Source organism: Poecilia reticulata, chromosome 6 (assembly GCF_904066995.2).
Source record: "Poecilia reticulata chromosome 6, P_reticulata-male-v2, whole genome shotgun sequence".
Classification (NCBI taxonomy): domain Eukaryota; kingdom Metazoa; phylum Chordata; class Actinopteri; order Cyprinodontiformes; family Poeciliidae; genus Poecilia; species Poecilia reticulata.
Window position 1 is genome coordinate 4,179,509 of NC_088835.1, and position 17,524 is coordinate 4,197,032.

General features: G+C 37.3%; 1 protein-coding gene across 2 annotated transcripts in view; it reads left to right on the plus strand.

Annotated features, from left to right (window-relative positions):
• Nucleotides 1–14,707, plus strand: part of LOC103460734 (chemokine-like protein TAFA-5) — a 58,807-nt gene extending 44,100 nt beyond the window's left edge. Inside the window, exons 3-6 of one of the 2 annotated variants that reach the window (XR_014087781.1) lie at nucleotides 6,432–6,559; nucleotides 12,344–13,045; nucleotides 13,864–13,907; nucleotides 14,009–14,707. Coding sequence is in view for 1 of the 2 variants with exons in the window: in XM_008403020.3 (XP_008401242.2) it covers nucleotides 6,432–6,559; nucleotides 12,344–12,352 (137 nt within the window). In the remaining variant the exon portion in view is untranslated. Of the gene's footprint in view, nucleotides 1–6,431; nucleotides 6,560–12,343 lie in introns of both variants that reach the window. The other variant, XM_008403020.3, reaches the window with a different exon arrangement.
• Nucleotides 14,708–17,524: the final 2,817 nt, after the last annotated feature.

A 17,524-nucleotide genomic window follows, 5' to 3' on the forward strand; every position in this document is an offset into this window, starting at 1 on the left:
CAAAATTGTACTCCAATCAGAGTAGCATACCTTAAAAACGTTTCATTAAGCAGGTGCAAAAAGTATTTGGTAAACTACTCAGGTACCGAGTCACTGATCATAACACCTGATTTCAAAATGTGTCCTCAAACAGGGCTCCAATAGTATAAAAGTTATGTGAAAATTCTGGTACTGTAGAGATTATTACCAAAATATTAATAGAAATAAGGAGTTAGGTTTGAAGGCTGGTTCTAGACTAAATTTACCACAAGGCCTGGGTAGTCAGTGTGTTTTCATGGGGACACTTAAAGAAAAAACAAGACAAAAATAGAGCAATATTTCATCATTTGATATATTAAATAAGCCAAAGAGCCACTTGTGTCTACAAAGATACAGGTTGCAGATCTCTGATCTAGCAGATGGAAAGTATGATCCTATTTCGATACAGCAGCTAAAAGTGCAGCACTATAATTTTTAATTTAATGTTAAAGTAAAATTGTTAAGGTTAAAATAATCCACCACTCAGTATTAACAAAATACATCTATTTAGCATAATTTCTTCTGTCCCCTTGTTGGCCCCCATCTAGATCCGCCCCTGGGCAAAAGGTCTGTGTCTGACATTAATAAAAATGACCACTGAACACTGAAAAAATAAAAGATGCTAAAAAATTTTAATAAAACAAACAGAAAGTCATAACAAACATTTTTAAAGTAGGAAATATTTATCTATTTACTGTTAATCTCTTGATTTGTTCTTTAAATGACCATTTATATGATTTTGGCTGATATTATTATACATTAAATAAGCAAATAATCAAACCATACCAGTCTACTAAAAGCACAATAAGAAACTGAATCAATAATAAAATGTTCTGTACCATATCAGCCTCAGGAGAGTGAAGGATAAGGAGACACTGATGTCTGGTTTTTTAGGCTCTGACATGTCTGTAATTCCTCTCCTGATCCATTCATACAGTAGCACGGCGCCACAATGGACACATTTGTTTTAATTGCCTGTGTTCATCCTCACTAACCCTGAGATTTGAGTCTTCCCTCTCACGTCTGTATCTTTACGAGAGGTTTTGGTTCTAAGGACCAAGGGGGTATCGGGTTGAGGATGTTTTAAAAAGACGCGGTCAATAGCAGCTCACGGCGGCTACGCAGTGTCTGTCTCTAGGCAACCACAACAGTGTCGGTCTGTAACTTTCTACAATTCAGAGTCTACAATTCTGACAGTGTGCAGCAAGATACATTCTTGGAATGGTAGTAATTTAAACGCTGAATTAACATCACATTGTTTTTTGTTTTTGTTCCTTTTTAAGTGACCACAGTGGATTGAGTCATCGCCTATGATGAGAATGGCCTGAAACGATTGGCCATGTTTGAATTCATGAAAAGGCTCTCACCATGATTAATGTTGACCACAACATTGCAAGAACAGCTATAATTGTTGAGCTAGTGATCACATTTCCCGACACCTTCAAGGGGCTGCTTCCAGGAAAAGAAGACAACAAGAAGAAGAGCGCTACAGGAACACTATAACGGAGGAGATGGTTGACACGATCAGAGCAAAGTCAAAGCTAAGACTGTTGAAACAACCTTTTTTTAATGTTAAAGAATAAATCATTCTGTTTTAGTTTTTGATTATAGCTAGCTATTGGGGCTGTATAAATAAATCGATTCGGCGATCTATGTCGATATTTTCCGCCCTCAGAAAGTATCGGTTTTTCATCCGCGAGCAGTGGCGGCTGGTGCTAAAAAAACTGAGGGGGGCGCACACAAACAAACAAACAAAACAAATCTTAAAAAATAGCACTATTTGAACATGAATTTTGCCCTCCTTTCCTTCTGCCTTGCAAATTTCTCAATTACATTCTTGTTAAAGTCAGTCATCTCTGTGACCAGTCTTTTCTCCATTGACAACATGGCCAATGCATTCAGCCTGTCCTGAATCATTGAGTTTCTCAGAAAAGTCTTGATTCTTTTCAGAGTTGAAAAGCACCTTTCAGCTTCTGCTGTGGTCATGGGTGTGGTGATGAGGATCTTCAAGAGCGTGACAGTTTCTGAAAAGACTTCTTCTAGATTGTTTTCCATAAACAGCTGGAGTAGGCCCACAGCACCACAACAGGCTTTGAACTCTTCCTTGCTGTAGATGAGAGTAAGCTCTGTCTTCAGTTTACCTCGACTGACCACTGGATCGGCTTTTAAGGTGTTGCTCAGTGCATCTTCAGGAAATGCTGTGTTGTATTGTTCAAATCTGTCCCCCTGCAGGAGTGTGGCACTAACAAGGTGGTTTGTGAAAGAAAAGCGCTCCCTGGTGTGTCCCAGTATGATCACAGACCTTAAGAGAGAAGGACAAACATGAAGATTATGATTTTATAATCACATTTTTCATTCTAAATATGAAATGTTATTTTGTCCTTTCTATTAAGTCATAGAAAGAAGGAACACATTTTATTTATAAACTTACTGATTTTAATAACATTTGCTGCCATTTTTTAAGGCTGTGTTATGAAATGTGTTACAGGATTTCTGTGGGACAAGATTATACAAAATTCAGTAACCAAATGTTTTATTCCCCATTACCCATAAACTTCAGTACAACTTAAATAATAAAATATCTTGCTGACAAACATTACATCAACATACCTACACAGCATAGACACAACTAAAGGTATTTCTAACTACAACGCACATCTTCCTAATATATTAAATAACACTACTATAAACCAGTGTAACAGTGATTTTCCACAACAACTCACCTCTGCAGCAACAATCCTTTCATGGTCTTCTACACTCAGTGTCCGACATCACATCCAGCTACCCAACTCCGCTTGTCATAAGAAGAGCTGGAAAAAGCCCGCGTGCAGGATCGATCGTCCACGATCACTTGCCTGCTGCTGAATTTGTAAATTGGGACGATCCGGTCCAAGCTCCTTTATCCTGTTTTTTTCTTCAAGTGAACGCTTTGTAAAAGCATTTTTTTGTAAAGACAAAACAGAGTTTTCTTTCATTTTGAAACGACTCCACTTTGCAAACGTAAACGTGAATCGACCTAACGAACTGCGTTAGGATTGTCCAATCACACAATGTTTTAAAAAAAATGAGCCAGTACTGACACTCTACCAGTACTGACACAACAGAATGGGTGTGTCCGGGACGCAGAGCGCTGCGCCCTGTGGAAAACCTTAAATAACCAATTAAAAGTCAGCCTCAGATCAACCTGCTTGCCAAAAGTTGATGCGCCTACATACACACTCATTAGAACGGCGCCCTGCACATAGGAAGTGTGCACAATGTGAGCAATTAAATAGAATTATGTATTTACTATTTTAATACATTCTAACATGTCTATTGGACATACAGAATGAATAAATACATTTCTAAGTATTTTGCAGTTAAGAATTAAATTATTTATTATCTAAACAATTTAAAGGGGGCGGCGCCCAAGCGCCCCCTACTGGCCAGCCGCCACTGTCCGCGAGTATCGATCCATTAAACCACAGGGGTCCATAGCCTTAAAGCTCTCTTTAACGTCTAGTTTGTTACGGCGTAGCAGCAAGACTCCGCCTCCCTCAGTCTCACTTTCAACTTGAGCTTAAAGTGCACATTATAAACTACACACCAGTTTTTAAATTGTGTTAATAGACCAAGTATAACCGGAGTTATGCTAAAATTAGTAAACCATATTTTTGTCAAAAGCGCCGCCATTCCCCGGCTTTCCCGGTTATGTGAGAGGGAATGAGCTTCCAAACGTACAAAACGAAACGAAACATAAGATTCCTGTGTTTTTGGAAATGTAAAATCTTCAATAAATAAGATGGGCTGTATTTTGTTGCTGAGAAACGAAGTTGCGCAAGTATCCGTGAAAGAGAAGCGGAACAGAGTAGCGGCGCAAACGGAGCAGCTGAAAAAGCAGTGAGAATTAATGCCAATTTCGACTGGTAGCGTTCACTTCGTAATTAGTTTTTAGCTTAGCGGTTTCTGTTCTGTATACAAAGGATTACCTGAAGAATGAACATGGGTTGATAACATCCGCAGCGGCGCTGTGTTTTGAGCAGAAAGACGAAGAGGGAAAAAAACCCGCAGCCGGAATCCGCGGTGCAGGGAGGATTTCCATGGTAACAATGGCTGATCGATCATTCTTATTAGCAACAGACAACGAGTATCAGAGACTGAGAGAACGATGAGATCCTGGCAGTCTGACTGAGAGGCAGCTACTCAGAGATCCAAGCAGGGGAATAGCGGCGCTGCGTAGCTGCAGGGAGTCGATCACTACGGGGTCAGGCGGAGCCACGACTTTAGCAGCTAGCAGTAAACAGCTTACAGCCACGGCTAACTCCGGGAGCCAAGGTAGAAAAGCCTTTTCCCCCATAGTCCAAAAGACTGCATTTGTGGCTGCATTTTTACTCCAAAATGCAGCCACAAATGCAGTGGCTGCATTTTGTCTATGGAACACAAAATGTCACTAAAATCACTGTCCTTCTAAAATCTTTCAGAAAATCGTAAAAATGCACTGAAGCATATCAAATTGTATCGCTCAAAAAATATTGTGATACATATCGTATCGTGAAATTATTGTATCACTACACCCCTACTAGCTATTATAACTATGTATAACTAAAACAGTTATAAATAGTCCAGTGTGTTCCATTTAACTTGAGGTAAGGTTACATTAAAAGACTCTGTGGTCTAGGACTGTTTTTAGTGCACAGATTGGCAGGTTTTCAATCTGTGCACTAAAAGGCCTGTTTATCATTCTACTTATGAAGAAAAGTTGGCGGACAACTTTCTCTGTTCTGGGCTTCATCTCCAAGCGTGCCAATGATGTCATCACCAAGACACTATCCTGTTACCCAAACCAGAAACCCTGGCTAAATGCTGAGGTGAGAGCTCTACTGAAAGCTAGGGATATTGCATTCAGGACAGGCACTCCAAGAGGTAAGGAAAGAACTGACTGCTGGCATTGTGAGGGCGAAGGCCACATTCGCCCAGAAAATTCAAGGTCCCTTCATCACCACCTGGTGCATGTGGAAGGTCATCAAGTGCATCACAGACTACAACATCAGGGATACACAATGCCCAAAGGACCCCTCATTGCCAGATGCACTCAATAAATTCTATTCCCACTTTGAGGATCCTAACACCTCCCCTCAGTACCAGATAATACCACTACCTGATGACACGCCTCTCTGTGAGACCACAGGGGAAGTCCCTCCAGGAAAATCAACCCTAACAAGGCTGCAGACCCCGACAACATCCCAGGGCATGTACTGAGGGACTGTGCACATCAGCTGTCTGAGGTGTTGGCGGACATCTTCCACACCTTACTATCACTGTCATCTGTATCCACCGGCTTAAAGACCGCCACTATTGTCCCTGTCCCCAAGTGCTCCACAGTGACGGGGTCGTGACCCATATCAAGGGCTATATTGCGCCACTGTGGACCCCCATCAGTAGGCCTACAGAAAGAACTGTCCTACTGCTGATGCCATCGCATTGGTGGTCAACACAGCCCTAACACACCTACAGAACAGGAACTCTTACATCTATCTGCTCTTTCTGGATTTCTATTTGGCCTTCAACATCATAAACCCTGTTGTCATAACAAAAACATTTTTGTCTAGGTTAATAAGTTGTCATAGCAAAGACATTTTAAACATTGTCAACTTTGTATGAAAGTGTCATATTTACGAAATGACATGACAACAGTCATAAATATTCACGAAGACTTCTTCATGAACATGAGTGTCATAAACATGACAGTGACATGTTTATGACACTGTCATTCTTGGAATACCACCATTCCAAGAATGTATCTTGCTGCACACTGTCAGAATTGTAGACTCTGTCAAACATGACACTGTCATAAACATGATCTGATCTGGTGCAGATCAGTCATAAACATGACAGTGTCATGTAAGTCTTATGCACACCCCTTCAAATAATGTGTTACCAATACGTAACACTGTATCATATGTCTAATTTTCTTTCAGAAACAATCTTTCTAGTTGAATGAAAATTGTACATCTCAATCATATTCAGGGGTATGAATAATTTTGAGATATATTGTTTGTCTTATATTATTTCCTAATATCATGATTTTAGAAATGTTGTAAATATGTTCATAATATTTAAATATTATAAAATCATAGTTTATATAATTTTAATAATATGAAAATGCATCCCCAAACTGACCATTATGAAAATAAAATATTTTCATATTTTGTGAAAATATTCATATTTTCAACTTAAATTTAATATTTATTGCTTTAGTGATATTTTGACAGAATGTTCTGTGTTTTATCTTTATTCCCAAGTGACCAATTAAACACATATTTGCAAATTAGCCTTTCATTCAGTTTTGAGACAGTTTGAAAAGATTCTACCTACAGAAAAACATTAAAGGAATAAAAATGACTAAGCTGACGTGTTTTGTTCTTTCCCCCCAGTTCAAATCGTCAGGAGTAAACAGTGGTGCGAAATGATTCCATGTTTGGATGATGAAGGCTGTAATATCCTGGTCAATGAATCGGGCTGGACCTGCACACAAACAGGACGCCGAGTAAAAACTACCATGGTAGGAGCAGAACTTGTTGGGCTACTGTGATTCTTTACTATCACATAATTTGAAATTATCTTTAACAAAGAGTGAGGAAAAACTGTTTCAAGAACCAGAGAAAGAATATATATTCTTTATCAATATTTATTGTAATGTTTTACAATGTTCAAAGACTCACTGAAGAGTCAGGAGAAAAAGCCTAGAGAAGAACACAACAGGAGGGTAGGAGGGTTTTATTCCATTCACATAGGTTGACAATCTAGTTACAAAACAGATTGCAAGCATATGTGTTTGCTTTCATAAAGGAAATCAAACATTCTAGGATGTTCTTGAGGGTGGATAGCAGACAAACGAGAAGTAATTCAACAACTTTATTGTAGTATAGGTTTTGGAGAGACAGCTTCAGAACTTTCCCACGAGCATTACATAAGAATCATAACATCATTATGCATTGATACACTCATAATCATAGTAACCTTAAACTTTTCGATCGCATTTTCTCTCTTCTGATACTAAAAAATCAGATTAAAATGAAAATTAAAAACTTAACCTAACCTAACAATAAAAAACTGAATAAGTAGGATCAGGGAAAATGGTGTAAAGTGCACAAACATGCTCTGTTTTTGTGAAACACAGATGTCTTGGTATTAACAAATCAAAGGGACACCCTGAAAGATGTAGAAAACAAATATAATGTTACATCAAAACAAGTAGAAATTTAGATTTTATATTTGAAGTAAAACAAATAAAGATTAAAGCTACATGTAGCATTGGCAGTTCTCACAGCTCAGTGCCGCTCCGGCCTCATGACTACCGCATGAGCTCCAGCAACGCCATCCGCTTGCTTTGGCCATGCTCTCATGCAGTTTCCACACCCGTCCTCTAGGCAATGGACATAAATATGTTGTGGAGTGCTCCCTAATAATGCACAAACAATCTGGTGCAGATCAGTTGATGTATTAATGAGATATATCTAATGGAATAAGTTGTTCCACTTAGAGGTTTTGTTCCACTTAGGCCAACCCTATTTGAGGGTTGGCCACGCTCACATTTTGTGATGTAGGGTTGTAGTCAAGACCACCTAACCCGATACCAAGTCAAGACCAAGACCAGAGTGTATCGAGACCGAAACAAGACCAAGACTTTTATTGTCCGAGACCAAGACTGGCGCCCCGCACTACATGACACACTAAAATGTGAAATATGATCGAAATTGCTCCTTATATTGATCTGAAGGATCCACATTCCCATAAAAGCACCTAGATATTAAATGCTTAGAGCTGAAATAAATGTAATCAATATCCTTATCAATTCAAACTCTTCATTCTGCTTTGCTTCCATCTCTGTGCCACAATCCGTGAAGGTCTCATACCATAAATAAAAGGATAACGAACCTGGGCGGTTCCCCATCAATCAATCAATCAATCAATCTTTATTCCAGACCAAAAAGGTCAATAAAAAAGGTAAAAACAAAATAAGAGAAAAATAATAAAATAAAAAATAAATAAAAACATGACATTCACTGAGTCACAAATAAATGATGACACCAATGTTTCCACAATCTTGAGAAAAATCTCACTGTACTAAAAACAGGATTTACTAAAATTGCAATTATATTATTGCATGACACAGAAAATCTACACATACATCTATACATGAGATTCCTGAGCACAGCTGCGCATGTGGGAACATCATTATGTACAAACATATGGCCAGCACTGCTCCATCTAGGCACTCTGAGTAGGAGCCTCATGCCGTCATTGTAGGCCACATAAAGTTTCTGCAGGATACTTTTGTTGTATCTTCGCCACAGATGGGCCGTGTAAAGTGAAGTGCAAAAAGCTTTAAAAAGAGCTATCTTCACAGAGGATGAACACGTACTAAACTTTCTGACCAAAGTATTAGCTTGTGCATACATCATACAATACTGCCTACGAATGTCACAATCATCAGACAGGTCATCAGTTATGTAATGTCCCAAATATTTAATTTCATTGCATCTGTTGAGGACAATGCCAGATAAAGAGAAGTCAAGGGTTATCAGATGCTTATCTGCCCTACTTCTAACAATCATAACGTTGCTTTTCTTAGCGTTATATTTGATGTCAAAGTCACAACCATATTGGGAACAGACCCTTAACAGTTGTTGAAGGCCAGCACTATATGGACTTAAGATTACCAAATCATCTGCATACATTATGTGATTGATTATGTGGTCACCAACTATACAGCCTGTTTTACAACAATTCAGGCGCTTTGATAGTTCATCCATGTAGATGTTAAAAAGGTAAGGGGACAGTAAACTTCCCTGCCTTACTCCGTTACCAACTTTAAAGGAATCAGACATTGTGTTGGCCCATTTTACAAACATTGATTGATGACCATACCAGTAGACCAGAATTCTAATTAGATATTTGGGTACACCTCTGCTTTCTAACTTGCCGAACAGTTTTTGGTGATTCACACGATCAAATGCTTTAGAGGCATCAATAAAACACATAAATACTGTAGTGTTGTGCAAATTATACAAGTCTAAAATTTCCTGTAGTGCAAAAATACACATGTCTGTGCCATGTTTGGGTTTAAAACCGAATTGATTATCGGAGGTCAAGAGAAACTCTTCCAGCCTATTTAAAAGGACTCTTTCTAAAACTTTCGACAAACTACTAGCTAAAGCTATGGGTCGGTAATTCTCCAAAGAGCTAATCTTACCTGCTTTATCTTTAATAATTGGTACCAGAATGACAGATAACATTGAATTAGGTAACAGACCATGTACTAGACAGCCAGTGAAACACATAGAAAGTAATGCGCAAAGTTTCTTACTTGCATTTTTCAAATGCTCAGAGGAAATGTTATCCATCCCACAGGCCTTGGTGTCTTTCAGTGTCACAATTGCATGATCTATTTCTTGTGGGGATACATTCACATTCTCATTACTGTGAATATTTGTCATTTCAAAAGTGTCACTTTTGACACAATTAAACAGTGCACTGTAGTGCTCCTTCCATAACTGAGTGATTTCTTTTACACCACTAACACCATCAATAGTTGCTGGAAGTGATGTTTTGCAGTTATTTACTTTCTTTATTTCTTTCCAAAAGTCCTTAACATTATTATTTCCTAACTTTTTAGCAAGAGAGTCAGACCTCATAGTATTTTCATTTCTCCTTATAAATCTTAAAACATATTTAAAATTTGCATTTGCTTGTTTTATGTATTCAAACAAGGGGCCATGTCTCTGTTTACCTGAATCAACCCATGCTTTAAGAGCCCTTCTGGCCTCTGCATGATGTTCTCTTACATAGTCGTTCCAGCCTGGCTTGGTGCTATGTGAGCTGGTTTTATGCAGTGGCTTGCTTGAGGTAAGGAGGGACTTCACAATATTCTCATACAAGGTACATAACTCAATACCATGTTGGGGGTCTTTACAATTCATATCACGGCACGAGATTGCTCCCTTTGGTAAGTATATATTGCTAAACATGTTGTTCGTTCGATAACAATAATCTGATAGATCTTTGTCAGTCAAGTTATCCCATGCTATTTTTCCTATGCTTGTATTATAGTGTGCAAGCAAAACAGAAGGTATGGAATTCATGGTTACACATAAGGAAAATGGTATATGATCACTGGTGGCAAATTCATAGTTGACACGAATGCCCTGGATGGAGTCATGAGCATCAGCTGTACAGATACAATGATCTAACCATGAGGTTGTATGCCATGCATCACTAATATAGGTATAACTGTCGTTAGGCAAAAGCACCTTACTAGAAAGGATTAAGCCATTGTTGAGACAGAATTGCATTAAATGCTTAGCAAATATAGAATGATTATCTGTGACATCTGCATTTAAATCCCCCACAATAAAAAAGCAAGTAGATGGATTATCTTGCATAAAAGACATAATAAAAGACAGTCTATTAAGAAATTCATCTTCGTTTTGAGGACATTCATAAGGTGTGTATATGTTCAGAACAATAAAGTTTTTATCTCCACAGGTGAGCTTAAGTCCAATGGCCCAATCCACATCCAATCTAATCACATTAACCAGCTGATCATATTTTTTGTGCCACAATATTGCAACACCACCGGCTATCCTTCCCCGAATTATTCTGGTGCTAAGGTCGGTAGTGGATTCACCAGCGCCATAAAAGTCTTTATGTATGCAGTTCAGCTTCTCCAGGTCCTGTTTAGCTAAGAATGTCTCCTGCACACACAGTACATCACAAGTCTCCAGTAATTTGGAGACTATTGCACATGTCAGAAACCACCACTGTCTGCACCATTAAACATAGCAATTAAGACAATGCATTAACTGTAAACAACACTCAACTATGAACACTGACCAAGGCGCAGAAGTAACCAAGCACAATATGCGCATCATGACTGTTCTCACTCTCTTTCCCACTGCATGAAGCCAGGCAGCACAGTGCTGTAATGTCTGCCACCATTACAGGTGACAAAAACAATCAAAGAGCAATGAGCATGCTCTGCATGCTCTTCCATTCTCGTGTTTTATTTATTTGCTAATTAAATAAATAAATATCAATGTATATAATTAAATAAAATAATAGCTACAGAAGTGTACGCAGAACATTACTAAAACAAAGAACAGCTCTCAGTGAGGCTCCAGTCCTATCTTCTTAGTAAAGAGCCATTCAGAATAATTGGATCTTTCGTAAATCTGACTTCACTATATTGCAGAAAGTTTGTCCCATATATGCGTCCACCAAATATTGGACTGCATTCCGGTTGGGGGATGGACAAGGAGATATGTGGAATTTAGAGCCAAAAGTATGGCAACGGCATCAGCTGTGACTTTACTGCATTGCAGTGGCCACACCCACCACCAAAACTCTTCGTGCTTTAAGGCAAGTGAGACTAGTTTTCTGTCTTCTGACACAAGATTATCTTAATTAGCTCAAGTGGGTCAGAGATGGAGCTTTCCAAGTAAAAACAAAGTGACTTAACCCTGTATTTTATCCTTGTGGAAGAAAGAGACGTTATGTGGAATTTCACAATGCATTTCACAAATAACTTTTGACTTTGCACTTGAGAAAATTATCTTTTTTACTAAGAATAATCTTGATCAATTTTGGGAAATTTGGTCTGTCCTTTACACCTGGCTGGGCCAAAATGATATCCAACTTGACGGGGTAAAAAAAGAACATCGTAGTGTGATAATGTCACACCATGGTGACATAGGACCATCAGGCATCCAACCAGGATCATTCATGCCAGGTTTGATGCCAATTGACCTTTGCATATGAAAGTTCTAACACTGGTTTGCTTTGGTGAGTTCTCTAAGTTAGTCACTTGGCCGTGCGATTTTGATCATTTTTAATGCCTCACCTCTTATCTGCACACAGACCAAAAATGATGTTGATAGCTCAAAATCCCGAAGAGGAGTTTATTAATGTTCAAGGTGTGTGAAAACAAAAAAAAAACGCCAAAATTTGCCCTTTCACTCAAAATGATCATACTCCCTGTACATTTTAGGTCATAACTCCAAAAGACTTTTTTTTCCTGATTTAGTGAGATCTAACTACGTACCAAATTTCATATTTCTACAATGTACAGTTTGTCCTATCACACGTTATGATCTCACACTTACAGTGATAAAACATTAAAGAAAAGCATTCGTATACACAAAACACTATCAATCCAAATTTAGATAAAATGTGAGTGAAATAAAGTTAAACTTAAATTTTCTATTACAGGGTATTGGTATAACTCAGTGTTATCCCCTCAAATATGGCGACTAACTCTTTCCTAATGCTGCTTATTTGTCTCCAGGTTCCCTGACAGTGGCAAAGAGGACAACAGAGTAATTCTTACTATTGATTAACTGCCCTCTCCATGAAAAGAAGCTGGTACCAGTTCAGGTTAATTCCTGCAGACCAGTCGGGAGCCACCATATGGGGGAATTTTTCTGCTACAATCCAAAAGCGCACATTTTCGGTCTGAAAACAGGATTTGATGTCTTTTGTTCTCAAAACTTTTAATACTTTTGTTCATGGTGATTGGTGAGACAAACTCCTGTAGTGATCAGTAGCACACTGCTGGCAGATGTTTAATGTACTACGGAGTAGGAAGCTGATGTCATTGTTTCTCCCTACATCCAGTTGGTGGCACAGTTTGCTACAATCGATAGTAGCCACACAGGCACACCCGCTAGAAGAAAACAAACACGCCCAGTACAACACTTTCATTCTATTGGCTGAGAGGTTGTCAGGTGACTGTGCCAATAGGTGTTTCCAAAAGTGAGCAGAGTCCAAGCAGAGACTAAGTCTAAGTGCGAGGAGAAATTTTGAGTACAAGCATTACAAGTTTTGAGAAGAAAGATATGAAGTCCTGCTTTCAAAATAAAAATGTAAGCAAAAGTATTAAAAGTTTTGAGAACAAAAGAGATGAAATCCTGCTTTCAGACTGAAAATGTGTGCTCTTGGATTATGGCAGAAAAATTCCCCCATACCACCATCAGAGTCAAGAAGCCAGGTAAAAACTACAGTCTAGAGAAAAAATGGGACTTTATTTTATTTTGGTGGAGTACATCAATGGATTTATTTTTTTTTTTACGGCAAAAATGTAAATAAACAACACTAAGACATTTAGAGAAGAGACTTTTAAAGAAAAGAGCATATTGTGAAAGCAAATAAAAGGAGTTATTTTGTCTGTTGCCCACACAATCTGGTTAAAACATTTCCCGAATGCGAATGGGTGAATGTGACTCTAGTGTAAAGAGCTTTGAGTGGTCAAATGATTGGAAAAGCGCCATATACTGTAAGTTCAGTCCATTGACCATTCCCTGTGTTGTGTGCTTTTGGCTCTTGCACTCGCAGATCAAGCATTGAAGAATGTCACAGACGTGGCCAAGGATGGCATGAAGGAAAGCCACAATAATTTTATGTAATTAAATTTTTTATGTAACCACAGTGGAGCTTAGAAGTTTACAAATACTCATCACTTGTATAAATCTCTCGATATATTTGGGCTCTTAATCACGCTCCTGAATGATACTTTGTGTACCATCTACTTATATCCAATAAATTAGAATACGTGTCTCAATGAGTCTTGTTTATCAGATTAAAAATACCTTTTTGTTGGGCTCTGGGGTTGTTTTAGTTTGGTTTTGGATTTTTGGTGTTCCTTAGGTTTTTCTATTTATTTTGCGTGTTTTCCACTTCTGTTCTTCCTTTGTGAATATAGGTTTGTTTTTCTTTTCATTTTTCTTTAGTCCAAGTTATTCTTTAATCTTAGATTTCCTGTTCCCTGCCTCTCTCTCCTGTGTCACTTTCTCCTCCCCTTCTCCTCAGTCTGCCTTCACTCACACCTGCAATCAATTTACTCATCAGCCCAGGTCTGTTCAAATTTCTCCTTCCTAGTATTTAAGCCACCCTCTTTCAGTCAGTAGTTGCCAGTTCATCTTGTTACTCTCCTCTCTTCTTCTTGGCTTCCCAGTGTTCTCCTTGTGTCTCCAGTTTGGCCTTGTTTTGGATTTTCCTGTTGGACTTTCTATTTTTGTAAGTTGGGTTTTGTTTTTGCTCATTAAATATCCACAACTGATCTATGTCTCTTGCGTGCTGCATTTGGATCTGGATTTAAACACGCATCATGACACTTTTGAAAAGATCAACCTTTTAAAATGGGTGTTAAACATACTTCTCATTAAAACCACTTTTCTGTTTTTAAAAATAGTGCTTTTTATTGGTCTAACTGCACAGTGGTGCAGCGGTAGTGTTGCCTTGCAGCAGGAAGGTCCTGGGTTTGATTCCCGCCCCGGTCTTTCTGCATGGAGTTTGCATGTTCTCCTTGTGTATGGTGGGTTTTCTCCAGGTACTCCAGCTTCCTCCCAGTCCAAAAACATGACTGTCAGGTTAATTGGTTTCTCTAAATTCTCCCTAGGTGTGAGTGTGTGTGTGTGTGTGCATGGTTGTCTGTCTCTGTGTTGCCCTGCGACAGACTGGCGACCTGTTCAGGTGACCCCGCCTCTCGCCTGGAACGTTAGCTGGAGAGGCACCAGCAACCCTCCTGACCCCACTGAGGGACAAGGGTGTAAGAAAATGGATGGATGGTCTAATGTAATATTTTAAATGTCATATTTTCAGTGGCTGTAAGTGGAAAAATCATAATTGATAGAAATAAAGGTTTTCAAACATCCATCTGTTTGTACTTCATCTATGTAACATTTTTCACTAATTCACATAGTGAAATATGTTCACTATGTGAACATATTTTCACATATTCTAATTTGTTTAATGGGTCTGTTTCTATTAATTTGAAAAGTTCAAGAACTTGGAGGCAGTCCCTTTTTATTATGTCTTCCACTTTGCCAATGTGCCAATAACAAAACATCTTAACATGCTGCTACCAACAAGCTTGACAGTTGGAAAGGTGTTCATAGGTTAAAAGCCAGGGGGATGTTTCACAAAAGTGGGATTCAGAAATCAAGGATAAGCCATGGAGCCAGGCTTGAGATGGTGTCATCAGTTCCTCCTGGCTTTATTCGTGTCATGAAGACCAAAATAGACTCAGAAGGTGCAGCTGTGCAGGCTTAATAATTCAGATTTCTTAAAAAAAAACACAAGGGGACCCTGGATAAAAAATTTGTATACTTAAGTATATTTGAAATAGACTGCATTTTTAAGTACATTTTTAGTACGTTATGAAGTGGATATACTTAAGATTATACTAAAAGTGTAATATACATTTTTAAGAACATGTTTCTAGTACTCTTTTTAAAAATTAGTTTTTGGTACACTTTCTAAAGATTTTTTTTCTAAAATATACTTTATAAATTATACTTTAGTAATCTTTTTTACTAAAGAATCTATTACTTTAGTAATAAATTCTAATTATATTACTAAAGTTATACTTTGGATAATCATTTTAAAAATAAGGCTGCACAGAAGGTTCTAGGTTCGATTCCCGGCTCGTGCTCTTTCTGCATGGAGTTTCCATGTTCTCCCTGTGCATGGTGGGTTTTCTCCAGGTACTCCGGTTTCCTCCCACAGTCCAAAAACATGACTGTCAGGTTAATTGGTTCCTCTAAATTCTCCCTAGGTGTGAGTGTGTGTGTGCATGGTTGTGTGTCCTGTCTGTCTCTGTGTTGCCCTGTGACAGACTGGTGACCTGTCCAGGGTGACCCCGCCTCTCGCCCGGAACGTTAGCTGGAGAGGCACCAGCAACCCTCCTGACCCCACTGAGGGACAAGGGTGTAAGAAAATGGATGGATGGATATTAAATATACACTTTGCATGTATACACTTTGCAATATATTTTTAAAATGTACATTTAAAATCTATATTTACTCAAATAAATGTACATTTTAAAAATATATTACAAATATATACAAATAATACTTTTGTGAAGTTGTACTTTTGGTAATATTTTCAAATAGGTTCTCCTTAATAAATCTCAAAATAAATACACTTCAATAATATCTGTAGTTTGTAAATAGCATCTACTTAGACACTAATTATGCAAAGTATTTCAATTAAACACTTTATTTTGATATTTAAGGTCTACTAAAATATACACAGAACCTATTTGAAAATATTACCAAAAGTACAACTTCACAAAAGTATTATTTGTATACATTTTCAATATATTTTTAAAATGTACATTTATACAAGAACATGCAGTGTATTTTTATAATGATTATCCAAAGTATAATTTTAGTAATAAATTCCTTAGTAATAAAGATTACTAAAGTATAAATATATTTAAAGTATATTTAAATGTACTTTAAATATAATTTAAAATATATTTTAGAAAAAATATCTTTAGAAGGTGTGCCAAAAATATATATTTTAAAAAGAGTACTAGAAACATGTTCTTAAAAATGTATATTAAACTTTTAGTATAATCTTAAGTACAGTGATCCACTGTTTTTCGCGGGGGTTGCGTTCCGAACAGAACCCGTGATAGGTTCTTTTCCATGAAGTAGTTACCTTTATCCCTAGTGGAAAAAAAGTGTACTTTAGTATATTTCAAATACTTACATTTGTGTAAGTATATTTCATGTATTCTAGGTATTAAGTGTACTAACTATAAATATATACGGAGTATCCTTAAATTATGCTTGCACCAATTTTGACATAACTTTAAACATACTTAAATATAATTGTACCAAAATACACTTTTAAGAAATATATAAAATAAAAGTATACCTTAAGTGAACAAAATATGTATTTGCCCAAGTGTAAATATACACTCATATGCGTAAATCCTAGGGGGGCGGACCCCCCCCTCACCCCCCCCCAATCTTGGAAAAATAATTGCAAAAACATTTGCATTTAAATAATATCAATATAAAAAGGCAAAAAAAAAAAAAACGACCCGTTGCGGCGATACGTAACAGCGTCCGCCATATTGAATGTGGAATATGTGCCAGTAAGCTAATACAAGTGAATGGACCGAACTTTATAAATTGCCGTCTTACAAAGTATTTTAAGTTGATTCCTGCCATTGACACATTTTCTCACACACATTAATATATGTGGCAATCAAAGAAATTACTAAAGACAGCGTTTCTAACTTTTGATGTGATTATTTAATTGTTTTGGGGCATTTCTGAATAAAGAGCACAATGTTTTTATTTGATAGAAATGATTCTGATCATTTTTATATTGAAATTGATGAACAGACACACTTTTACAGTGTTTTATTAAAGAATATATTTACATAATTCCATAATTTAATGTACATTTAACATTTCAAGACAAACAAATAATGTTCCTGTATTTATTTTTTATGTTATTGAGAAATGACTTTTGATTTATAAATCAGTCATTGTCAAACATTAAACTATATATTTTTCTTACTTTTTTCCAGACAATAAATATTACAGTATGTCAACTCTGCTATTGACAGCAAAGAGTGAAAATAATTCTAACCGAGTAAATTATTTTTATTTCATTACATAAGCTACATTAATACACTAATACTGCAGATTTAGATAAAATACACAAAAAG